We start from the raw sequence: 26,820 nt of genomic DNA on the forward strand, positions 1-26,820 counted from the left end.
AATGCTATGGTATACTTGTCTGAGGTTTCTATTTTAATAGCTCTTGGAGTGAGGTGGAATCAGTCTTCTGACAGTGATAAAAATGAGAGGAGTGGTAAGCTTAGAAAATTTACTGATTTGCATTCTTCTTTCAACATTCCTATACATTTGATACAAATGAGCTTTGACATTTGTAGTTTTATAGCTGTTGAATATAGCTGTTGCCTTAAGTAGGGTAGGAAAAATCCACAGAGAGTATATTAAGGTACTATTCAGAAGACATTAATTATCTAATTTATTAACTTGTCTGTTTAGTTAATGTCAGATGCTTCAGTAAGTATTACTAGACAGTGTGAAATGAGTGCTGTGAGGTATTTGACTAAGCCACAGGAATGAATACCTTCTGAACTTCTGCTTCACTGGCAGCATTTCATAGTTTTACTCACTTCATCCTGGCCAATGTAACTGCAAATGTTGGTTTTAGTCATGACTTTTTTTATTACTTACTGAACTCCTGGGCTATGGAACTCATTAACTATGTCTTTACACAAATGATTCTTTGATTTACTAGCAGGGTTTCCTTGAGCTTTCTGGACACTTTAGGTCTTGATTATGAGCAGCAGAAGAAAGAAATGATAACTATGCTGTGTGGGCATTTCCCCCAGTGCATTATGTTTTTCCTAAGCAATCTTTGTCTTTTCTCAGCTCTTGCAGGTTTTTCTGCTTCTGCAGTCTGAGGGTAAAAGTAAAGTTTGTTGGAAAGTACTTAGCTTTTCCACTTTAAATGCTATTTTTCTGTGTTGCTTTGGGGACAACTGCACCCTTTAGCCCAGTGCCCCAGCTCCAGCCAGTATCAGGACTGAGCACGTAGTCCCAATAGGTCTGAGGTGATCAAGCACAGGGCTTGGCCAAGCAAGTACTAATCAGCCATTTGTGCAGATGGAACTGGTCCCCTTGATGCCTTCATTGTTCTATTTCCCCATATGCGTTCTTCCCCAAACTACCTTTCAATGTTTTTGGTTCCTCTCCTAAACATATCCTATTAGATCTTGCATGGTCCCCAGGTACTCGTTCCTGTACCCCCTACCTCATTGCCCCCTAAGCTGTGACCCACCAGTCTGAGCCATGTTATGAAGTAAGATCAAGTTATCCAAATGTGTTGCTGATCTCAGAAGATACAAGCAGGATGAAACCTCTGTATTTATTGTTTAGTTGCTGGGTCTGTGCTGGAATTACACAAAAGGTAAATATGAAGTTTCTGCACACCTTTTGTTTTATTCTGTTCCAGTGCAGTGCAATATAATATTGAAGGGTCATTTGAACTAGATGCAACCAATTTCCCTCCAAAACTAATAGTAGTGCAGCAATCCTGTTCAGTACAGCACACTCCCTGGTGAATGCACTTCCCTGCTCAGAAATAACTACCTCAACATCTTCTACCTTATCCTTCATTCCAAAGTGTAGAGATAACCCTGGCCATTAGTCTTAAGCATCAGTTTCTTGATGCTGCAAAATGGGAACATTGCCTATTTTGTAGGTTATTTAAAGATTGTGAAGTATTTCTATATGATAGTTTTCATTTTTTGACATTTGTAAATGAAAGTCTGCATCAGGAAATACAGTGAAGTTCAGAACTATTGATGGCATTTGTCTAAATTCTAGGCTACTGCTTACATTTTCCTAAAAGATATCTATGCATAATACCGAGGCTAATATTTCACCTTGCAGTGTCTGTAGGGAGTATGGGGATGCATTACTTTGTCATGGATGAAACGGGATGCACATCTTGTCATTAGCTGCCTCACCCCTAAGGACATGTGCTCTGTGTAGGCTGTCACTTCAGGATTTTTTTTAATTACCTTTCAGTTCTGTGCTTACCATCTTGACAAATATGTTTGTAGTCTTTAGTAAAAGCTGCCTTTTGGCACTGAGTGACATGCAGTGACATTTGCAGTGACATGCAATCCTTTGACCTGATTGTCAATAGCTCTTGTGTGTGTGGTGTATACCTCCTTGCTCTAGCACTTACTAATCAGAAATAGTAATTCTAGAAATAGAAATACAATCAATAATATGAACATAGAAATTAATCTATTTTCTAGGCTTCTTCAAGGGGAATGGTCCCAGATCCCTACACCTCCCTTGAGAAGTCTGGGTAATGCTTGGACCATGCTTCAACATTATTAGAACATTTTGTACCACCACAAAGCTTTGGCAAGCATTTATTATTATGCTCCCCTCACTATGCTACTCTGATCACTCTGAGGTTGCTTAGTCCAGACCTTATTTTGTAGAGCTGATTTTGGTTTCAGACTCAGTCACCTTGGCTTTGGACTCAGTTGGCTTTGTTCTTCCCAACCTTAGCCCAAACAGAGAATGCATGATGTCTCCTCTCTCAGCTTCTCTAGTGAAAGCAGCAACTGACCACCTGAACTTTGCCAACAGGGCTCTCATTAAAATGCCTACAGCCAGCGGTCTCAGTGGTTTCAGTGGTGGTTACATCACCATACTGATATGTGCTAAAAGATGTCTGCACTGGACTCCATGTAGAACCTGCCCAGCAATCCTGTCCCCATCCACGTTAGGTCATCAGAGCATGGGGTTTTTTGACAGTGATTGTTTTTTAATTTGTGCCAAATGTCATGGCTTTCCATTCTTCTCTGTAACTCCTTATTTTCTCCCTCAACTTTAGGTGATGAAAATATTTGTTATAATGAGATGAAGTAGACTTGTCAGAATATACCATTGCTCTCTCTGATATGTGAACTTTGGATGCTGCGCCCAGGCCATCTTAGTTTCTGTACCTTTCAGAAAGTAGAATTTGATGAGAGGCATCTGTTAGGTTTCCAAGCTAGACTATAAACCTGTGAGCTGCCATGCAGAGCTTTGTATATTAGAAATTCCTTGTTAAACACTGGAGGACTTACAGGAAGACTTTGACGCAAGGAAACTCTTGGGTAAACTCCTCTTTACTGTCCAGAAAGTTTAGCTCATTGTGCTGTGGATGATCAATGCTTATTCCAAGAATTCATCCTGAGGATTTCTCTGGAGGAAATAGCTATTGCATCCTTTGAGTACTACTTGCAACTTGGATTTCATTCTTCAATGGCAGTACTTCTATGGACCTGGCTAGGGTAATTTGGAAGACTCCTTCCTGGCTCTCATGACTGAAAAACATGATGGGAAGTATCAGCACTGACATGGATGGAATTCTTAAGTGCTTTTCCTTTGCCATAATTTGGTAGTTGCTTTGGAGAAAACAAAGCAAGCTACATTTAGAGATTGCAGCATTTACATCTGCCATCTGGCCAAATTAAATAGCACAAAAGTGTGTTCAAATAATCTGAATAAGTAAAAAATATACTTTCGAGAGACAGCTAGCTTGAAACTGAACACCTGGAAATTACTGTGATGCCTGGAACTGGGAAAGGGTTCATGTTGAGCTGTACACTTTGATCCTGACAGAAGAAATCCCAGAGAAGAGAGGGGAAGAGAGAGGGAGAGAGAGAAAGAGAAATTGGGAGCAAGAGGTTGATTTTAACCTAAAGAAGTCTCTCTTATGTATTTGTAACAGCCTTGTCTGTTCTGGATAGGGGTAAAATTTTATTTATTTGCATTAGCCTAGATTGAGAGTGAGTATTAATTTGGAGGTTGCTGGATGTCTTCTTCAATTTGTGTATTCCAGATGACATTCTGACATTATTTCAGAATAAACCCTTGCTTTATTCTGAAAATAGAAAGCTTGGTATTAGGAATGATGACCAGTCTTCATTCTCACCCAGGAATTCCACTTGCTTAACTCCTGGCTCTGCTTTACTGTAGGAGGGAATGCATTTCTTCCTGTCAGTGTATTAATATCTGATTAAGCTTAGGTATTACCTCTCATAAATGTTCCTGCTCAAGTAGAAACTGGAGGTTGGAGAGATTGCCTTTCTGTCATCCAAAATGTCCATCCCTAGGAACTCTCCTTGAATGCACCCACTTTATTGAGTGTAGACACTGTGTTGACAGTACCAATATCTAGAGAATCTGCAGTTTGGAAAAAGAACAACTTTCTAGCTCTCTTTCTACTCTCTGAGTAGAAAAAGAGACTTAGCCTATCTTGGACCTCAATGGAAGTTTCATTTTATTCACAAAGTGATCCAGCTCCTGATATTAGAACCACTCAGATTGACAACCTGAGTTAAAAGGTGCTTATCCTCATATCCATAACCCTTGAGTTATGTTTCTCCTCATATCTCTACACAGTTAATATGTATAATGCTTCATAAATCTGAAGTATTACCAACTGAAAACTTGTCTGGCATCTTTTTTTCCTTTGGTAGCTTTCCCCTCAGGCACTGACCTTTTTTTGTGCAATTTATTCTTAGTTGAAGTGGGAGGCTGCTATTCACATTCTTGAATGATGGATTAATAGAAGCTCAGCTGAATGAATGGTCTTTCATTATCTTCAGACTGATTTTCATCTCTTCAAGTCATTAGCTCTTGAGTATGCATCCAATCTACAGTGCACTGGCATGGCTGGATTCTGCTGGCAGCAAGAGATGTTCCCATAAGTCAGATTCAGGGTCCGTGTTGACATGTTTTGTAATTGAAACACTTTCATTACTACCCTGCTGAGACATTCCTTAACAGTTCTTCATCCTCTGGCAGCATGAATTCACACAGTCTGAAGTCTATAGGTTCGCTCAGGACCGTGTATATTCTAGGTAAACATCTTGGTATGTCATGAGTGATGCTTGTCTTTGATTTAACAGAGAAGCCACATAGTAACAAGTTGAAACTCTGGGCCACTTTTTAAAACTTGTGTGGCAATCTTGAAAGAAGAACCAAAAAAAGCTTTGTGGAGGTGGTAGCAGACAGATATATTATTAAAGACTGAAGTGCAAGACCAAGAACCTCTTGTAGGAATGTGTACTCGTAAAGGTGCATTCATCAGCAAACTCATCATGGATTTGCATAGCCTAAAGAATCTTCTTTGCTTTATGCTATGCTCAGCAAAATGGGAGAGAAAGGTTAAAGTTTTGGTATCTGTTTTCAGGGTCTGTGAGATGGCCTTGTCTTGAATACAACTATAAGCATCCAATTTTTGGGTTTTAAGCTGTCTGCCATACAAATTCTCTTTCAAGGTTGCTCTTTACTGTTCCCTATTTGATGAGAGTCTTGTTTCATAGCCTGTCTCATTCATCTGTTGTTAAACAGCAAGCATGAGCTTGTACTGAGGAGAGATGATTTTGGGGTCATTTCCACCCTCACTGCATGGTCTGAGGTCTTCTTGTCCCTTCTGGGTCTGTTGGTGCTGGACTCTGGTTCTGGGCTGTCTCATGGTCAGCACCCTTTTCCTGGTGCCCTGTGCTGGGTAGGCCTTGGTATTCCAGCTGGGTTATGTCCTTTGGTTAAAAGGTACCAGGTTGTAGCTAAAAAGAAACTTACCTGGCAGTGGGGACCACAGTTTCTACCTCAGAGATGTTCTCACCGGTCTGGTTGGCTGTACTGATAACACTACTCTGCATGTAATGAGGGAGTCCTGTTTCCTTCTCTGACTGCTGAGTTTGGTGTGTGTGTCTTTGGCTCATTATTCTCCAGAGCTGTGGTATTCTTGTACTCTGCCCTTCTGGAATATCTAAAGGACCTTCTGTGGAACACCAGCACTAGCTTGGTGCCTGAGTGTATTTAGTTTCCATTTATGCAGGCAAGTTAGCAGAATTAGGGCTGCATAGTGGTGCAGACAGCTATTTCAGAAATGAAATTCATGTCAGCAGGGTCTTTGCTTGTATTTCATTTGCTTCTGTGGTTAGAAATGTGGGTTAAAATTTCTGGTATCTTGCATTGATCTTTCTAGTACGATAAAGGAAGGGAAAACTGTAAATTTTGAGCACAGGGATTGTGCTGCTATGGCCTGTGAAATACCTCTCATATCTCATCTCTTCTCTCTGTACCCTCAAGACATTTCAAACTCACCATCCAAATTTTGCTCAGTGCATAGGCAGGGCAGTGGTGTCAAACAGTGCCAGATCAGCAAGGGGAGGCAGAGAGTGCAGCCCCAGGCAGGAGTAACCCCAGGCACCACCAGTGCTGGTGGCCAGCCAGCTGGCGTGGAGCTTGGCAGGAAAAGCCCTGGGAGTCAGGAGACCCTGAGCTGGCACGGACACATGGCATAAGGGGGGCAAACAGAGACACAGGTCACAAAGAAGCCTCCTGGGCTGCACTGGGGAAGGAAGCTGTTAGCAGATTGATGGAGGTGGTTTTTCCCCTCAGCCCAGCCTTGGTGAAGGCACATGTGGAATTCTGTGTCTGTTGCTGGGCTGGCTCCCCGTAGAAGAAAGACATGGACTTACTGAAGAGAGTCCATTGAAAGGTCATGGAGATAGTTGAAGGTTTGGAGCATCTTTCATAAATGGAGAGGTTGAGACAGTTGGAGTGTTCAGCTTGGAGGTCAGCAGGTTTGAGAGATTTCTTTCCACTGTGTAAAAATACACTCTGGAATAAGTAAAGAAGGCAGGGATTCTTCTCAGTGGTGTCCAGACTAAGGACAAGAGGCAGTGGACACAAACTAAAGTAACTGTAAATTAGATTTAATCAAAGAAAACGATTATTTTGCTATGAGGATGGTAAAACACTGGAGGGGGTTACTCAGGTTGTGGAGTCTTGGAGACTCTTTAACCTGACTGGACATGTCCCAGAGCAATCTGCTGCTGTTGCTCCTGTTTTGATTAGGGCAGTTTGACCAAACTCAAGAGGTTCCTTCCCACCTCCAGTACCCTGTGATTCTGGGAGATGAGATTTCTCAGAGTTATGTATTTACTCAGACATCTCTGTTAGTTAGAGAATGGAAGAATTGCTGCATTCAAGAGGGCACAAATTTCATCCTGAGGTTTTCTAGATTGACACGAGACATCCTAAATTAGTGATGCTTCTAAAGATCACTGTATATTTGTATTTATATAAGCATATATACTGGTTACATAATGAAAATATTATTTCAAGAACTGCATAAAGTTAATATAGGGCCTTGAATTTGGAAGCCTTTTGCACTGCATTTGTCTTGCACCATCCTTTTTGTTTCTAGATACACTGTCCATAAGATCATATGTACTTAGATCTGTAATGCTGAGCTGTAGTGTAACTGTGCTGTAGCAGTTTGTTTCAACTAGTTTTTCATTACTTCTGGTTAACTACTTTCATAAGTATGCAGACTGTTCTCTCAGCAGCCTCTTCTCTGTTGCTTTATCTGTTGTGTTACGAGCTCAGGCACTGACCAGTTCTCTACCATGGTTTAGAAGGATTTAGATTAATTAATTAATTAATTAATACACATTAATTAATGTTGAGGATTTCTGAGTACCACTTTTGTCTGAAGTGCCCTGATTAACTGACTTCTAGACAGCCAAAGAAAACTGTCAGGGATTTCATGCCTTACTAAAGCAATAGGAGAAATAAGCCTTTTAAATCCTGGCATATTTGTTACATAGGAATGGTAGATAAGTATGACCATATTAATAAAATATACAGTTTTCTGTCTTGAAAAGTAATTTAGACCTCGAGACAGCTGTTTCATTTAAAACATTCATGCACTCAGATGCAGAACTGAGAAGAAAGAGAAGCAGAGAGTTATCACTATAATCTGCAGAAGAGTTTCTTAGGTTTCATGTACTTTACAGGAGGATTACTGATCATCTACAGTGTAAATTGTGGCTAAATGGACACAGTGTATTGCCAAGATGGGCTTCAGGTTCAGGAAAGACTTCAGCAGCATGCTTTGTTCTGTGTTGACATGCTGTCTGTTGGAAGAGAAGTTATAACAAATGTTTTAAACTCTAAATTTAGGGGGATATAAAACCATATTTTTCTGTCTAGGTACACAGACCAGGAGTGTTTAGCATTGCTGTTTGGTAAGCTGCTGCAGACATTGTGTTCTTCAGCGCTATCAATCAACAATGGCCTGTAAGGAGACATCAGCACTTTCTTTCACAGTTACTTTTTTGTCCCTCAAAATAAAATATTCAGATTTAGAAAGAAAGTTCTAGAAGTTTTTATAAACTAGTGACTACTTACTGCAGAAATACAACTGTCATTGTGTGTGTATGGGAAAGTGCACAGAAAATAGCTCTATGCTTCCTTTTCTCACACTTGAGAATTATCACCAGCATATATAGGTAATTAATTGTTATCAATTAGTGCTTTGATTAGTTTTGTGGCCTTAAATTCAGAAGGTATGCTATAAATAGTATTTAGTAACTGCTGTGTTTTGGAAGCAGAAAATTTTTAAACTATGTGATTAGACACAACATGTTCTGTAAATCTTAATATTCCAACTCCACCAAATAACTAATTTGTAGGCTTGCCAGTTGGGCTATATTAGTTTCCTGGAGAGGAATAAGGCACATGGAAAAGGGCTGGCTGCTTTTTCTTTTTTTCCTAGGGACTAGGGACAAACTTCTAACCTTGTTGGGCTGCTTGTTAAACCTAATGTTCCAACATTTGGGTTCTTCAAATTCAAGCTGTGGTTGGATCTAGTTTAAAGAACAGCAGTTATGTTATATGCATTTGTCTGGTCCATAGGCCTGACATATGGGATGTGTTAAACTGAGGTCCAAGTGCAAGGATGATATCACCAGCACAGAACAATAATATCAATGTCAGAAGCGTGGACTAGTGAGTTGCTGAATTTTGGAGCTGGACACTGCCTCATGTCCCTTAATTTTTTTAACCCTTTTTAATAAAAGATGTGACATTTTGCTAATGTAGATTTACACTGCCCTTGTCCTCAGTGGTGCTTCTGCTCAGTGTGGTGCTGTCAGTTGCTGTGGAGGACTGGCTGTTCTCTGTCATTCATGCTTTATTCACAAGGTATTTTTCACTCATTGCTGGCATCAAGCTTCTTGCCTTTTGTGCTTTGTTATCCCATGAACGAGTCTTCTATTCATACTGTATTATTATTATTCACCTCTACTTGAACTTTCTTCCTCTCCTTCCACATATATTATTTGACTTTCCACTGTGACAGGGAGTAAGAAAGGAAACTACATATTGCAGACTCAGAAAGAATTATAGTCTTAACTTCTAGCAGGAGAAGTGTGTGTTTTGGCTCTTGAAAATGAGAGCAGGGTTTCATACCAAGGGGAGGCAAAATATCAAATGTGTTTCTGTAAAACATATCATAACTGCATGCAAATTGAACTGGTTTGTCTAAAGCCTTGAGTCCTCCCATGTGACAGTGCCTGTACTTGCAGCTTCTCCCTTTGCATTTCAAGGAACTTTCAAAGAGTAGTAGTATTAAGTACAGGAGTCAAAATACCCTTCTCTAGGTTAAAAATTATAGTTTTGTATTTCTGTGTGAGTAAGGCCTGCAGGTTTTTTTGAGGTTGAACTTCTGTTTTTACAATTGCTCACTTGCTCACAGCACATGTGTGGAAGAATAGCCACAGGTGGGGAATGCAGCCCTGGAGAGGTGGTCAGTGTTTCCAGGAGCTTGTCAAGCCTGCTGTGCTCTGTGCAGCCCCCACACTGTCAGAGCTTCTCTCAAGTCTCTCTGTACACTCCATTCCCTTCAGTGGGGTGACTCAAGGGTCCTGTTTTGCAGTCTCCAATAACACTCCCTCTGTCCCAGAAAATTCTGTCTGGATCTTTCTTTCAGCATTGCCATCACTGGCTTCACTCTCAGACAGTTTTGGCATGGTTTTGAGAGTGGTGTAACACTTGCATATTGGAAGTGCCAGCAAATCACCTTCGCTGTCTAGGGGCTTGAGGAATCAAATTCAGAAAACTTCATCTGGCAGATGCAAAGCTCTTTCAATGCTGGCTCTTTGAAAAATTTCCCTGAAACCAAGGAACCAAAATTCTTCATGGTGATTTGATTTTTGGTGGTACCGAAGCAGGTTTTGGGCAAATACCTCACCCTAAAACACTGTTGGTAACCCTTTACTCTATGTTGGTGCCTTTGAAGGTAAAATTTTGAGTCTGTGCCTTCTTCTGTGAAAAGTAGAAATGAGCAGGCAGAGTCCCTTCCTCCTCAGCTTTCTGGCAGAGCGGCAAGTTCCTTCTGCCAAGTAGTGCTAGGAAGATTGTGCATTAATATTTTACTTTCTCCCCCATAAAAATTCTCCTCCAATTTTAAGTGAAGCAACTGGAGACAGTTGCTGGTGCAAAATATACAGGTTGTTATTCTGACTTTACAATTTGTGCAATTTTGTTATTTTTGCTTACCTAAAGATCACAGGCTCTGTTATTGTTTGTTGTGGAATGCAGCCCTTGAATCAGAATTATGGTTTCTATATGATATTAGGAAACATGATATAAAATTTGGTAACTGGTCTCTTCCCTACTGTCCTACTTTTGAAAGCGGTGAGTATTGTATACTTCAGAGAGAAGTGGGGCCTCCTCTCTCACAACTCTTTTCTTGATGACTGAATAAAAGGGAAATAAGCACACTATTGAACATGATCACACTATTGAACCTTGTAGTAGACTAAAACACTGAGTGTTGAGAGCTTTACTCTATTGAAATGCTGTCATCCTCCTTTAAGAAATGTTGTTGGGAAAATTGCCAGTTAAAATTGTGAATATACTTGAAATGTTCAAAATTACCCTCAAACCCTACAGGAATTCGTGACCATGTATGACTGTATGGAAAAATTATTGAAAAAGACATTTGCAAGAACTGGCAATGGAAACTGGCTAAGCACAGTGGGGTACAGAAATTATTTGCTACACACTGTGTCTTTTAGACTAAATTTATTAACTAGGATGTCATGGTGTTTGTGTTCCTATCAGGTTTTAAAGATTCTATCACCGCATTATTCTGTTTAATATCTCACTGTTGTTTATTCCCTTTTAGGGAACTTTCTACAATTCTATTAAGTACATCAAGGAGAAAACATAAGCAAAATAGTGGGTGTACAGAAGTAACAAAACCTAAATGTTTTATGCAGAAAAGATTCAACAAGTATCTCCTACCTACGAAGAATGAAACAAATTTTCACACTGTGACCTTGCAGTACAATCTTGGATCAAACCTCACAAGTTTCTTTAACAAAAAATAATTGGATTATACTATTTGCATTGATCTGATGATGTGGAAATAAAACATTGAAAGGAATGTCGTTATTGTTTTCTTTATTCTTTGAATTTTTCTTCACTGCATGGATTTACTAAAACTGATAAAATCTTTCACTACAAAGCCATCACTACAGGATTAAAGAAGCCTTATAGGCAAAACTTGTTGCTATGAAATTATATGAAATATTACCAAAGGTAATAACTGGGTTTCATACTCAGCACAAGATTTTAGAAGTAGAGAAGGAAAATACAACCACACAAATCCTGTTATCCTCATTGGGCTGTATGATTAAACTTCTGGGATAGCACTGAAAGCTACATCTGTGCTATTGTACAGCTGTTTGGATGTGAATCAGGAGTCCTGTGCTTTCATTCTTACTGGTGTTGAGTAGCATTTTACTTTGCCAGTAGCTCTATTGAAGCTTGCAATGCTAGTCATGGCCAGTGTGAGAATGGCACAATTGTTAATGGAAGACAGATACTGCAAGCAATGCAGACTGATGAACAGGAAGTTTATTTGCCAAAGATATTTAAAACATTAATTTTGCCATGACTAGTAGATTCCTATTAAATCACAAAACATATTCCAGTCCCACTGAAATCAAGGGAAGTTTTTCTGTTGACTTCAGTGACATAAAGATTTGGACCTCTTTTGGAATTATGTTCCAATTTAAGATCATTTTTCTGATGCTTACTAAATGTCCCCCAGTGTCAATACATTAAAATGTGTTGCCAATTCAAATAGTGTTGTCTTGTACTGGAAAAGCTAAAATAAAATATTTGCTTTGGCATCGTTGTAAGTGGAATTTTTGTCATGTGTTTAGAACTTATTTTGCACTGCTAGTTGCACGTAGGAAATGTTCCCTGTTCTTCTAAAAATATTTGTAGTACACGTTTAAGATATTAACTGTAACTTTATGGAATTGGTTTAATACTCAGTGGATTTACACTACAGTATGAATCTAACCCTTAATTATTACCAATGGAACTCCTTCTGCACATCAGATTGGTTTTGCCTGTGAGACTATAGTTTTGTATTTAATGAAAAGATTGTCATTAATAATATGTTGTGAAAGTTTAAAGTGTTGCTAACCATGTGTTTTATTTTCTCTGTGTATCAGGAGAATTTATTGGGAGTTAATGCAAAAACCTTTTAGATAATTTCCTACTGACTTACTTCTTTTATTTGCTGAACATCTCTGCTCAAATCAGTTTATTTCTGGCAGTGTACTTGGTGATTCCTGTTAGCACCATGTTGAACTGTTAGTATTCTTTGTGAACTAACTTATACAGTGGATCCTGACAAAAATGATAAAAGTTGGGCTGCAGCTTAATTCACTAATCTAAGTTTGTTTTTTACTGTATTGAGGGTCATGATTTTCATCCCTAAATGGTTTGTGATGCATCATATCTATTCTACTAAACCTGCTTCGGTTTGTCTTTCCTACTTCCCTTCTTATTCTATAGCCAATCTGGTGTGGAGTTTGTATTTTTGTACTTCAAACATAAACTCTTATTTCTTATACCTGTGTAGCACCATTCCTTTGTTTCCTTCCCTACAATACAAGTCCACTGTTTCAGCCACCTTAATTTTACAGTCACACATTCACTTCTGTAAAACATGTGTCTAATCTCTACTTCTCTTTCTTTGATTTTCCCATTGGTTAGTTAAGCCTTAGACACCATTAATATGTACTGCTAACTGTGATCAGATCTTTTCTGTTGTTTAGCTTGTTGGGTTTTTTTTAATGCTCTCACATTTTTCTGTATATCTGTAAGACTAAAGCTTCATTCTCATGCCTGTTCTCATAGAGACTGTGAATTTGAATCTGAGGTCTTTGCATTTTACCTCTGCTGTATTAAGTGCCTCCTACTTAGGTTTAATACAGCATATTCAATTGGTCTTCAGTTCTGCTCAACTCCCAGGAGCAGGAGTGAGATTCACTTCTGGATTTACAAGTCTACAGTGGTGCCTAGTGGTTTTCTATAGGGCTTTTGAGTTCTATAGAAACACCTGGTTTTCTCTATTGCCTGTGAAAAGGGCCTTGATAATTGTTTTATATGTCTGCATCTCTAGGTAGCTCTCTCTGCACTGTCTGTGCCTAAGGCTATGTGTCATGCACTGTGTATGGGGACTGAAATTGTGTACATGCTTTGGGAGTGAAAACCAGCTCTTGGTTTGGTTGTGCTATATAGCAGTTACTCTTTTCTTTCTCAAGTATTTCTAGAAGGAGGATTTCTTTTCGTAGGCCTCCCAGAAGTAATTTTGAACATTTTAATGAAAGAACTGAAGTAGATAATGGCCAGACTATTCTATAACAAGTTAGAACAGGCATGTTTAGTCATTTTGCTTTTTTTCTATGGAAGAAAGCTTTACTTACCAAGCTTAGTGGGAGGAGGAAGGCATATATTTATTGGATTACAATTTTATTGTTGAATTAATAATATTGATTTAATTTTAATGATTTACAGGAAGCCTGTTTACCTGTAAAACTCCAGCAATTGCAGATATTGTGATACTAGTAGATGGTTCTTGGAGTATTGGCAGATTCAATTTCAGGCTTGTTCGACTGTTCCTGGAAAACCTGGTTTCTGCTTTCAATGTGGGATCTGAGAAAACAAGAGTAGGTAAGGTGCCACACTTTTTTGATAATATTTCTCCAGCAGTGTAAAAATGTTATCATTTCAGGATAGTTAACAGTGCAATGCTACTCTTTTTTGCAAGATTCATCCTCATCTAGCACTGGCACTTCTGTCATCAGAGTAATGTTGCTGGAATGTTTGTAGTACAGTTCTTCACAGTTTACTGTGATCCTCAACTTAGTTTACTCTAATGCAATGTTAGTGAAAAATGAAAACAGTGGAAAGTCTTACTGACTTCAATCAGCTTTAGCCTCAAACACTTGCAGTTTAATTTTTGCAGGCAGAATGTGCAAATGGATGGATTTTCCTGTGCTTTAAACTGGCTGAAATGTTATATTTCTGATCTGCTACCATTCAAAAGTACATAAAAGGTGTAAAATTGTTCTTCTAAAGAATTTTTGCAATGTTAGTAACTGAAAAAGTTTTGTATTTTTTTGCTTTTCATTTAATTAGTGCTTGAGTAAAAGGCCTTCAAAGTTAACCACCTCAAACAACTTCATTCTACTTTTTGTTGTCAACCAATGCAGTTTTTCTAGCATGGTAGCAAAGCTACTTGCAGTAAGCTAATTGATAAGGTACTGGAAACCAAGTACATAAAGTCTATATACTTGAAAAAGCCTGTTTTATCTTCTGATGGATCACCTTCCTCTCTGGTTCTTTAGGTCTCGCACAGTACAGCGGGGATCCCCGGATTGAGTGGCACCTGAACGCCTATGGCACAAAGGAAGCTGTTCTGGATGCAGTCCGTAACCTGCCCTATAAGGGAGGGAATACATTGACAGGTACTGTGGATGCTTTGGCTTTTGCCTTTTAGTAAAAAACACATTCTGCTGCACAGCCCAAGAAGTGCCAGTGCTGGTTATGAAGGATAGAAAGGATAGGGGTTTTGCAGCTTGCCAAGGGCTTTATCCAGTGTCAGTTAAGCCTTTTCTGAAGTGCTTGTCCATTGGCTTCACTGGGAATCAGGACAGGGTCTCATAACACAAAGTTACCTAAGTCTCTGTGCTGGAAGTAAAATCTTTTACCTGCTGGGAAGATAATGCAAAGTCCATTTATAATGTTCATGCACAGAGCTTTATTCTGGAGAGGGAAAGAATGTTGTTTCAATATTTGACAACTGGTAATACTAACTTTACAAATGACCACCCAGGGCTTTTAGGTTTCCATTGACCTTTTAGTAGTTAAAGCACTAAAGCCTCAGAGACGCTTAGTGATGGATAAAGGGGAGATGCCTGACAATCTGGGAAAAGTACAGTCTCTGAATACAATTCCAGTGTCATCAAAGCAGCAGTTAGTAATGTTGTAATGTTATACCCAAAGACCCAGACATGGCTTTAAGTAAATTGTTGCTTTTTTTTTCCCCTGGCGGGTAAGGAGCAGAAGAAACAATAAGCAACAGTCTTTATTTTGGTAGAAGGAGTGATTGCAGTGGGACAAAGGACAGAAAACTCTAGTATGATTCTAGGAGTGAGATTACTGAGTGGTAGGAAGTAGTAAATTATCATGATTATTTTATATGGACATTAGATGAAAATGAGTTAGAAACGTTAGCTGTGCAAGATTTAAAAGAGTTTTCAGATAAGATCTCATGGTGATGTGTAAGTTTTTCCTGGAGCTGTTGTTCTTCTTTCCTTTTAAATAATTAACATTTATTAAAATCAGATTTTCCCTTAGAGTAAACAAAGCATTTTTTTCAGGTTGTAAGTTGGAACAAATAAAAAACCAAACAAAAGTAAGATTATATGTAGCATGAGGATTTAATAAGCTATCCAGAGCATATGCTTTCATATAAGCAATATAGGGAGAGGGAACTTCCTGGTATAACTTGCTAGAACTTGGTAGAGTAAGAAAAAAAAGATAATGTTTTTACAGAAATATCAATTTACGTTTTCATAGCCAGTTTAAAATATATTGATTGATCAGAAGGCTGCTAAAAATAAATTTCAGCTTCTCTGTGGTTTAGGCTGCTGTTGAAATTAAATTTTTCAGTAAATAAATTCTTCTTTTATGCTTATTCTTCATCAGAATTTTTACATTGAGTAGAAAAACACTGTGATATTGGCAAAGCTAATGGATGTTTCATCTGTAAAAGTCTTTTAAAAGGTTTTCTTTTTTAGGTCTCGCCTTAACTTACATTTTGGAAAACAGCTTTAAGCCTGAAGCAGGTGCAAGACCTGGGGTATCTAAAATTGGGATACTGATTACTGATGGGAAGTCCCAAGATGATGTTATCCCTCCTGCTAAAAACCTACGAGATGCTGGCATTGAGCTGTTTGCTATTGGTGTGTATTCTGCCATATCCACGTACATGTCCCATTGTACTCTGGTGTATTTGTATCTGTTGCTGGCTGTACTAAGGAAGTGTTCTTTTCTGCCTTATTCATCATTAATCATATCATCATTAATTTGTATCTTTTATAAGAATTGCTTATAACATTGCTGTTAAAACTGGAATTTAGCAGTATACATGGATGCTACATTTTCATGAGACAGCTGAAAAAATGCCACTTAGACTGGCAGAAATTAACGTCTTGCATTGACATCTTAAAAACAAAGCAATTTGAAGTTGGTCATTATAACAGAGTTTTATATTATTAATTTTTTATCAATCTCTGTGTATACAAGATTTTTTCTTTTTCATTGCAAATATTTTATTTATTTTCCTTTCCAATAAAAGGTGTAAAGAATGCAGATATCAATGAACTCAAAGAGATTGCCTCTGAGCCTGACAGCACACATGTCTACAACGTGGCTGACTTTAACTTCATGCATACCATTGTGGAAGGTCTTACCAGAACAGTGTGCTCACGAGTAGAGGAGCAGGAAAAGGAAATCAAAGGTAAACAGAAGCAAAATTTAATGTAACTTATGATGAACTTAGAGCTGCAAATCAAATACCTGCAGTTCTAAGCTGGCTTTTGGCACTAGACTCACGCTATATATTCTTTTGCTTCCACTGTCAGGGAAGTTATCTTCCTAGCTATGTTTTGTTCTTGCTTAGGTATCTTTGATCTTTTGCTCTCTGTTTTTAGTAGAGGTAAATATTATGGTATTTGGTAGTACAAAAAAAAAGTGCATTCATTCTGCTGTATTTCCAAGTGGTGGGTAAAGAAATCTATTTGTAATACAGAGTTTTGGGGATGAATTAGTCTAACAGCTGCACATGGAATTGTTATGTTCGTACTGTGCTTTCCATCTCCTAACTTAATGTTTTTACTGTCTCATAAGTACTCAAGTGTTTCAACTATTTAGATTACTTTGTCCCTCCTCTTGATGTTTTTTTTCCTCTTTCTAATTTAATACACAAAAAATATAAGAAAATATAGCAGCAAAGAAAATTTTTCTTATCTGAAAAAGCCTCCTCTGACTACAATTATTTTGACTTTTCTAAAGAAAAGAAATGGATATGAAAAAATGTTGCAATTTGCCAGAAATACAATTCCACCTGAGGCCTTTCTTTCTGAAAGGTTTCAGTGGATTTTGTTTCTATTTATTGGTTTGTGATTCCTTAATAGCACAGAAATGCTGAGTTATTCTATCTCATAATATATATGGATTAATGGAATATTATATATATATACACATTGAATATAATATATATATATATTTCAATATAATGTATAGATATATGTAATATATATCAATAAAGAAGGCTCTCTTGAGCAGAAGAAAATGGAAAAACCATGGATAGATGAGACATCTTTGTGGAAAAGAATGATTGCCAGAGAAGATCACTGTTCACTGTGTCTCTTCAGCAGGCTGACGGGCAGTATCAGTTTCCAGTCTGCTGAGGAGCACAGGAGATCACAGCTGTATATGTACTTGTATGTTTTTCATGACTGGGAGGAAAGCAACCTGAAAAAAAACCCAGCAGAATGGTCTGGAAATAGTGATGGGAAGGTCAGGAAGGCTTAGTGTTGTATTTTTGTCTTTTTCATATAAAGATTTATGAAAGACCAGGGAGGTTTAGTCCCAGAGAAACTCCTTTTGCAGTACTCATTATTACTTCTTTGTTTCCATTGAAAATAACCCAAATAAGTGAGCAGTAGCCAATTATTTGATTTTCTGATGGGGAACAATATTTAGAGCTTCAGCAAACATAACAAACCAAGCAATTATTGTACAGAAGGGAATAAAAATTTGTGTTGTCCCCAACCTAGGAACAATTGCTTCTCTTGGGACTCCCTCGGATTTGGTCACATCGGAGGTAACAGCCAGAGGCTTCCGGGTCAGCTGGACTCATGCACCAGGCAAAGTGGAAAAGTACAGGGTGGTGTACTACCCCACTCGAGGAGGACAGCCAGAAGAGGTAATAGCAGCAAAAGATGCCCAGGAGGTTTTAATGCAGGAGGGGCAACTAACGAGACAGGAAATCTGTGGTCCTCTTTTAAATGCACTCTGAAATTTCCCATGAGGGCTCCAGAAAGGAGGTTGGTCACACTGGATGGTGACAAAGGTTAGGTAGTAGCCAGGCTACATGTCTTGTCATACAATTTAAAGTAAATTAAATGCTATAATAATAATTACTTTCAGGGGTTGGGGTGAAGTGCCTGCATTTTTCCTTACCATATATGGTTACTTGAAACAATTCTACTGACACCCCCTGCACCACTCTTTTTACAAGAGCAGAAGAGGTAGGAGGTGATGTTGAGTTCTAAGAAAAAGATATTTATAAAAGGAAGATTGTACATTTTGGGACATCTACAATTGGTCATTGAAGATTTGGAGGGAATTGTTTGTTTGGGTGGGACTTCAACATTTTGGAGATGGAAAAAATGCAGTGGATCAAGCTTTTGACTCCGGCTGACAACTTATCAAATTGAATGGAAATGCAGAAGAGCAAAAGGATTTAACTAAGGTTATATTTTGTTTCCTTTTGCACTAGAAACTAGCTTAGGAGGGATATAGATTGATGGAAGTTTGAAGTACTCTTTGTGTGTGTACTAAGGGAACATTTATAATGATATTATATCAAAAAGTGCCATGTATGCATCCTTAAACTGTATCCCATACACTTTATTCAGCTAAGCTCTTCCTTTGTTCTGAATGGCTATTTATATCAGATAAGCATTTTGACTATGTATATGGTTGCTGTTTTTTCAGACACTTTACTGTACATAAATGCAGCATGAACTGAACTTTAGTACACTGTAAAAATCGCCTGAAAGAGGAATTGATTAATTTTATGGTAATATAGTTTGTTTGCTTTATGCATATTTAGTTAAATTTTCTTTTAAACAGGTCGTGGTAGATGGAAGTGAATCAACAGCAGTTCTGAAAAATCTGATGTCTTTAACTGAGTACCAGATAGCTGTATTTGCTATCTACTCCAATGCTGCCAGTGAGGGCCTCCGTGGAACAGAAACCACACGTGAGTATCCTTAGTGTGCTTGTTGCAGATTTGACTAGTCAGATTTGATTAGTCAGACTGTACAGGCATTAGTCTTTGTGAGAAATAAACACAGAAGGCAGTCTTTTTCAATTTACCTTATTTTAGTGCATTTGCCTTAAATTAAATTTTGTTTTAATGATTCTGGGCTAAGCTCCTAAGTCCGAATGCTCTGTGGATATTTAAGCACTGAGAAAGGTTTTATCTCTGGGCTGAACTTTGAAGTCGGTTGTATTGAATCCTAAATTAGAACATTCCTGTGTTTTGGGTGTGGAGCCAAGTTTTACAAACTAGATTTGTAGCTGGAGATGATCTGATGAGTGGAGATTTAGGTGGGACCTGGAATACCTGCATGTGATTCCCACCAGTGCCAAAGATTGCAAGGTAACTCTTTCTTTCTCAATGGTTTAATTATTTTCTGTCTGTAAAATGATGCCTTGGGATATTGTAAGACTTAATACATTTACAGTTTAATATATTTGCATACAAAGTGCAGGGTTTTTTTAGTAAATATGAAAATATTAGGAAAGGAGGCAAGAAGTCCATATGTGGTATATCAATAGCTGATATGTGCTGAAAGAACAGAGCAGCAGGGCTCAAGAAAACGATAGGATTTCTATAGTGCTTTACCACCTTCCTGACCCAAGTGATCCAAGAGCTAGTGCTCTGCTGCAGATCATACACAGAAACAAGGAAGAGCTGATGGTGGAGGAGGAGATCACATCCTACAAACTCAGGAAAGGTCCCTACTGGCCAGTTGGTAACCAGCTGGCTGGAGGCTTGCAGGGATAATCAAGAAGCTTACAACAGAATGCAGACATCAAAAAGAAATGTATAAGAGGCAAATGACCCAGGAGAAGTATAAAGCTGCTGTCTAAAATTGCAGGGGTAAGTTTAGAAAAGCCAAGACCAACCTGGAGCTAAATCTGGCAAAGAATGTGAAGAGGAAAACAAGTTTAACCTTATGCATTTCAAAAAAGGGAAGTACAGAGTCCTGACCCTTGTGAGTGCCAGCCCCATGTGTCACTACACACTGAGGGAGGAAAGGGAGCTCTGCAGAGAAGGACCTGGGGGTTCTGGTAAACAACAAACTGCCTGTGAACCAGCAGAGCACCCTTGTCACAAAGGCCAAGAGCCTCCTGGATTGCATTAGGAAATGACTGCCAGCAGATTTATGGAGCTGATGATTCTTGCCCTCTGCTCAGCACTGATGAGGCCACACCTGGCTGCCTGGTCTTGTGCTGGGTTCCCCCAACACAAGAGAGATATGAACTTCATGTAGTGACTTCAGTGAAGGGCTGTAAAGATGATTAAGGGCTTGGCACATCTTTCCTAAGAGTCTGAGGCAACTGGACTGCTCAGCCTGGAGAAGAGAAGGCTCAGGTGATCTTGTCAATATGTCAAATCCCTGATGTGAGGAAGTGCAGAAGAGGAGTGAGCCAGACTTTTCTCAGTGGTGCTTATAAGCAGGACAAAAGCCAACTGACACAAATTAAAAGCCCATGAAATTAAATTTAAACAGAAGAGGAGACAGTTTTATTGTAATGGTGGTCAAACACTGGAATAAGTTGTCCAGAGAGGTTGTGAAGTCTGCATCTCTGGACATATTTCAAGCCCAACTGGACAAGGTTCTAAGCAACCTGCTTTATCTGAACCTGACTGAATAGGGAAGTTAATTAGGCCAGATGACCTCAAGAGATGCCTTTCATCCTCAGTGGTTCTTTGATTCTGTGTCAGTGCTAATCTTCTCAATCTGAAAACAAAATAGAATCATATAAGATTATTTTAGACTTTTCTTTTAGTCTCAGTCCCCCAAAATGTCATCTCCTGCCATGTTACACCCCATGAGGCAGTGTTAGGACCTGTTTAATTTATTGAAGCTTACAGAACAGTCACATACTGAGCCAACAGGATTGTTCTGTATTGCACCTGGTATTCCTTTGAAGTCACCCAGTCAAGTTCTGACGGAGCCCAGCCCTGCTGGCTTTCAGAGATTTGATCAGATCACACCCCAGGGTCATACAGCATCAAGTATTTTATACAGCTGTCTTTGATAGTGTGTTGGAAGTAATAGTCTGACGTGCAAGAGTTAATCACTCCACATGCTAAAAATACCTGCAATTTTAAAGTTTGGGGTTTTTTACTATTCTAATGGAAAATTATGGAAAATTGTAGTTTACATTCCTGCCTGTGTGAGAGATACTGACTGATTAAAATAGTCACCAATTGCATTTGTTTATCTAGAACACTGGAACAGGTATGTGAAATCTAAACAGAAGATGCGTAATGTAGGGATAAGTAGAAAGTTTTGTGATTTCATAGTCACTTTTAAATTGAAATAAATATGAAATTCATTCACATATTAATTTGCTAGAAATATGTTTTTACCTGCTTTAGTCTATTCCAGGTGGATTGGTTTATTCCATATTCCAGGTGGATTAGTTTATTCCAGCTGGTTTTAGTTGGTTTAATTTATCCTTATGTTACCTGAATATTAGGATAGTCTGGTAACTGTCCAAGATGCAAACCAGCATTATCTACATTATCTATTATTTATATTTGAGATTCTGAGCTCTTTGGCTGAAAATTCTGCCAGAAAACACCACATTTTATTTCCAGTCACTTCTTTGTCAGGTTTTATATATATTGTCAGAGTATCTACCAGTTCCTGTTGAGAGTGAAAATGCAAGTTGTAAGTTGCAGTTGGAGGACACTTTTCCTAAAGTATTTTAGAATCAAAATAAGGGGAAAAACAGGTGATGGATACTCTATGGCCCTGGGGCAGTTTGAATAGCAATGAGACAATGTGGTCCAAGGTGGCTTCAGGACATCTCAACATGTAATTTGTTGCTGTGGGTATCAGAAGTGTGAGTGGAGCTCTGAGCAAGGAGAATGAAGTACATTTGAAAATGTTCATGGGTAGTTTCTCCCTGTAATTAGAGAAATTGTGAGAATTCATGCGAGTATCAATCAATACAAGAACAAAGATTTAAGTAGGATGGAGGTATGTTGAAAAAGTTTTGGAGGGGTAGGTGGGGTAACCTGGAAGTGGAATCCTCAAGAGAAACCTAGGTTGAGGTTTTGCCACTGTTTGCAGCCAGGAATGACAAACTGAGTGAACAGCCTCAATCCACAGGAAAGGATGAGGCTGGCATGGTTCTGTTAGAGCTCTGTTAGACCTTGTTGAAGATAATGTAAGAGACGTACTTGGAGATACCAACTTGACAAGGTGCAGCTTCTGCTTGGACAAGGAGTCCAGAGAAGCTCTGTGACTGAAATTAGAATTTGCTCCTGAATATTTGTGCGCAGGTCAGATTCTTCAGAATTTCAAATAGAAAAGGTTTTGTAGCAGTCAGCAATTGCCTTCTGTTCTTTCAGACCATTCCAGTCATTCTGGGGACTATTCTCAATGTATAAATTCCAAAGGAGAAGTCAAAGTTCCTTCATATCTCGCCATATTCATGCCTGAATATTTCTCCATATTCATGTCTGAATATTTCGGTGGGATTCTTCAGTGATGTACCAGCAGTGGAGAGGCCATGGGATGTTATTCTGTGAGAGGAATAAAATGAGGACAACCAGGAAAGTGCAAAATACTACTCTAAAGAGTTACAGAAATGCAAAAAAGCATTTGGAAACTCATATTGATACTGTGTTCTAGTATCCATGCCTTAAATCCCCAAGTGAATCTCCTAATATTGTTTGAATTTCACTCAACTTATTCTCCCTCGCCAGGGTAGCATTTGCCATGATTTGCAATGGATGATCTTACTCATATTTGCATAATCCCACTGATACAGGCCTTGGTGCCAGTTTGGAGAGTCCAGGCCTTGAACAGGCAACAGTTTACAGCCAAAATCTTTTGATCTGTGCAGTGTGCTCATCCAGAGTTTTTCTAGGGCCTGTCACAGCCACACTCTGGTTTTGGAACTACTCCCTGGAAGAGCCACCCTTTAAAACTGCTACTGGTTCCTAATAGCAGCCATGCTGAAATGCTTTGTGAGGCATGAATCTGCCCTGGCACTGGAATTGGTTTGAGTTAGCATTTCCTTGTTTCTCTGATTCTGAGTTCTTTTATCCACCAATTAGATCTTATTTGTAGGATACAGACAGCACTCCATGCTTGGAGACAGCTATATTCCTGTGTGTTTCCTGGGGTAAACCAAACTGTTTGAAGAATAGCTGGTTGTTCAAGTGAGAGAACTGAAGTGTCTGTCTCTTGCTCCACTGCAGTTGCCTTGCCCATGGCCTCGGATCTGCAGCTGTATGACGTGTCCCAGAGCAGCATGAGGGTGAGGTGGAAGGGGGTCCTGGGTGCCACAGGGTACATGATCCTCTATGCTCCCCTCACAGAAGGATTGGCAGCAGATGAGAAGGAGGTGATGTATTGTGCTTTCATCTGAATAGCAGTTAATAAAAAAAAATATAAAAGAATCAGTTTTTTAAAGAACAAACTAGTACATGTTTTTTAACCTCCAAGATGATCAGCAAATACTTGGGTTTTTTTCCATGACTTGCTTAAGTATTGTATGTGTCACAAGCTATGAATAAAGTGCAAGTGCCAGTTGGTTATTTCTATGTCATTGTCATTAAAATGCAACAAATTTAACTGAATTTAAGTGACTCTTTTGTAATTTTATAAAGAGTGATATTGTATCATCATATAGAACTAACACTCAAAGAAAAAAATCAAGTAAAACTAAGATATCTCCTAGTCAGCAGAAAAATATGAAGTTTATTAAAGTCCTCATAAGGACTTTTAAGTAAAATTTGTAGGTCTGAAACAAAACTGTCATTGGTTTTCTTTTCATTCTGTTCAATCTTTAAATGTAAAGAGAACATCTTTCATCAAAAGTGATTTTAGAAGACATTCTTTCAAAGGAAAAGAAGGGGGAGGATAAGGTAAAGTCTAGTGTTCTGTCACTAACATATAAAATCAATGGAACTTTGGTCTAAAATTTTAAAATTTCTACACTCAAGTTTATATATGTATAATAAAGGTTATGTACAATATCAGTGTTCAAGCAAGAACACTATAAAGCATGCAGGGGCATGTGAGCTTGTGAAGGGGGCATGAAGCTGCTGAAAGCCAGCACAGACTTGTGCTCACTGCCAAAGCAGTGCCTTTGAACATATAATTCTGTTAAAAGTGGGGCCTCCCTGAGAACTGGCTGCTTCAGGAGGACTGAGCTTTACCTCTAAGAAAAAAGGGCAGTTCATGTTAATGTGGGTATATTATTCCACAAATAGGTGGAAAAGGAAAATGATACAAATAGCAACAAATCTGAGCCTCAGTGTGCATAGAAATCAACTCCTCCAATGAGTGATGTGATTTTCAGATTTGTGACTGAAGATGAACCAAAGTGTAGATGGGAATGGGAATAAGAAAAGGTAGATGGGAAAAGGCCTTAGTAGCTGCTCATTCTGGAGAGGCATATTTATCATTGCTAATGTGATTAGTCACTTTTAAAGTCCTTTTACCTGTGTGTTGGCTTATGGCTTTTTGAAAGTTTTAATCTTTTAATAATTGTGCAAAATCCCAAAACCTTGGGCAAAGCACTGCAGGCAGTGTCAGACAAATGCTCGGTAGAATATTTGATCATATATCTAATTTCAAGATATGAAATTAGATATATGTGTTTAACTGGTATTATTCCTCATTGTAAACTAATTCAGAAATAATGTATCTTTTTTCATTCATGGTGTTTTTAGATAAAAATTGGGGAGACCTCAACAGATCTTGAACTGGATGGACTGTTGCCAAATACAGAATATACAGTCACAGTTTATGCCATGTTTGGAGAAGAAGCTAGTGATCCCCTCACAGGACAAGAAACTACATGTAGGTAGCTCAAATCTATATTCACTTCTGTGTTAACAAAACTTCAGAATGTTCTTTGCACATACTAAAGCAAACATCTGATTATCTGATTTGAGCAATTGGGTAAGGTCTTTACATAAGTTTCTCACTGTGGATACTCAATTTACAGAGAATGAGGATTTCTACAAACCAGCTTGTTTTTGCAACAGGATTGTGAACTTGTCTCTCTCAGTGGTAGTGGTGCTATGGATGCCCCCAGTGATCTTTGTTAAATTCCTGACAGTTTTCTGAACTTGCTGAAGGTGAATGAAGATCACCATATAGACCATTCTGGTGAAAACAGAAACATGCTCTGTTTAGCCTCCTCTAGCTAGAAAACCAGGTGTGTGTGTGTGTGTGTGTGAGCCTGCTCATATGGAGAAAGTCATTCCTCTGGCTCAGTAGTAGTACAGACAGAAAAGAAGCAAAGAGAAGATTTCTGTCCAACCCCTGCTGCGCAACATCTGGTAAATGGAGGGTTGGAAAGTGCCTGTGCACTCATGATAGATGGTGTGTTTTTAATAAGCTGCAAGGATTTTGCCAGCTAAATTCTGTCCTCTGCAAACTACACAGACTGCATGTCAGCTCTCTAAATAGCTCCTGCCTTTGGAAGACAAAGGAATTGAAAATAAGTAATTTTGCTTCTGGGACATTTCTGGGACCGAGTTCAGTGACATCTCTATTGCTCCCAGCAGGGGAGTGAGTGAATCCTCTTATTTTGTGCTCCTGGCATGAGTTATCCAGTCAGGGTGAAAGTGACTTATATTTAATAAGTGACAGAAGTTCAGGCATGTGAATGCTAGGGAAAATAAACCCCAGAGCAATTCCTTGTAAGGTCAGCAAGCAATAGTGGAAAAAGCTCTAGGAATGGTGTTTGCTGGGTCTCCTCTAGGAGGACAGTTGTGGACAGACAAGTTCCAATATCAAACTACTGCAACTTGGACATGTTTGTCAACTTGAAATGAGTGTGGAAGATTCCCAAAAAAGAGAATCAAATCTTTGGCTCCTTATCCCTCCCTACCTTTCTCTGTCTCTTTATGCCTCATTCCTCATCTTGCACAGCCCCCCACCAAACCCCCGCCTGTATCTCTCACCCTGGCCTTTGGCCAATATCTACCCAGTATCAGATTTTCATTTCTCCTAAACAGTAGTTTATGTAGTTTTTGGCTGTGCCAGCTTCTATTCACTTCATACCACATGGAGAATCTTGGAGAATGTAGAGCTCTAAAGCTGGCTAACACATTGGATGGAAGATCACATACAAATTCCAGATACATTGGCACAAGCTGAGCTTTCATGACCACTGTCTGATCACAGAAGGTTGTAACGTGTTAGTTAGCCCATCATCACTACTGCTGCTACTAGACCAGAATAAAAAAGAAACCCTCACTTCTCTGCAGCCTTTCATTTCTTTTTAGGATGGCACGATGCAGCCATCTCTGGTCTATAGGACTGAAGGAAGGATCCTGTCATGCAGCTATTCAAACAAGCCCTCTGCTAGCAGGCTTAGATGAATCAAGCAGTGGGGCAATCTGGGAGGCAGAAAGATCCTTGTGATCATGCCTGTCCCACATTGTTAATTGTTGGTGTTTAACAGTAATGCATTACCCATTCAGAATCTGATTTAAGCTTCTTTTTTTTTCTTCTTTCTTTTTTCCTTTTTTTTTTCCCTTTTTTTCCCTTTTTTTTTCTTCCAGTGTGATTTTTTCTGGCTTATAATTAATGAGTAGACTACCTGGTATTTTCTTCCTGCAGCATATATCTGCCTGAAGAGTGATCTGCCAAATTTGCTGTAGTATTAGGTGTATTTTCTAATAATCTATGGTTAGTAAATAATATTCTACTCATTGCATCATCTTGGTTACTGTAGCAAAACCTTCCCTATGCCAAA

General features: G+C 38.7%; 1 protein-coding gene across 6 annotated transcripts in view; it reads left to right on the forward strand.

The window, feature by feature from the left end:
* Positions 1–26,820, forward strand: part of COL14A1 (collagen type XIV alpha 1 chain) — a 113,878-nt gene that overhangs the window by 20,723 nt on the left and 66,335 nt on the right. For all 6 annotated transcript variants that reach the window (XR_013184827.1, XM_077188564.1, XM_077188571.1 and 3 more), the window contains 8 exons: positions 13,510–13,665; positions 14,343–14,462; positions 15,798–15,962; positions 16,358–16,519; positions 17,841–17,989; positions 18,922–19,051; positions 23,303–23,448; positions 24,782–24,911. Coding sequence is in view for 5 of the 6 variants with exons in the window: in XM_077188564.1 (XP_077044679.1) it covers positions 13,510–13,665; positions 14,343–14,462; positions 15,798–15,962; positions 16,358–16,519; positions 17,841–17,989; positions 18,922–19,051; positions 23,303–23,448; positions 24,782–24,911 (1,158 nt within the window). In the remaining variant the exon portion in view is untranslated. The remainder of the gene's footprint in view (positions 1–13,509; positions 13,666–14,342; positions 14,463–15,797; positions 15,963–16,357; positions 16,520–17,840; positions 17,990–18,921; positions 19,052–23,302; positions 23,449–24,781; positions 24,912–26,820) is intronic.

The sequence above is a fragment of the Agelaius phoeniceus genome, chromosome 1 (genome assembly GCF_051311805.1).
Source record: "Agelaius phoeniceus isolate bAgePho1 chromosome 1, bAgePho1.hap1, whole genome shotgun sequence".
NCBI classification, from domain to species: Eukaryota; Metazoa; Chordata; class Aves; order Passeriformes; family Icteridae; genus Agelaius; species Agelaius phoeniceus.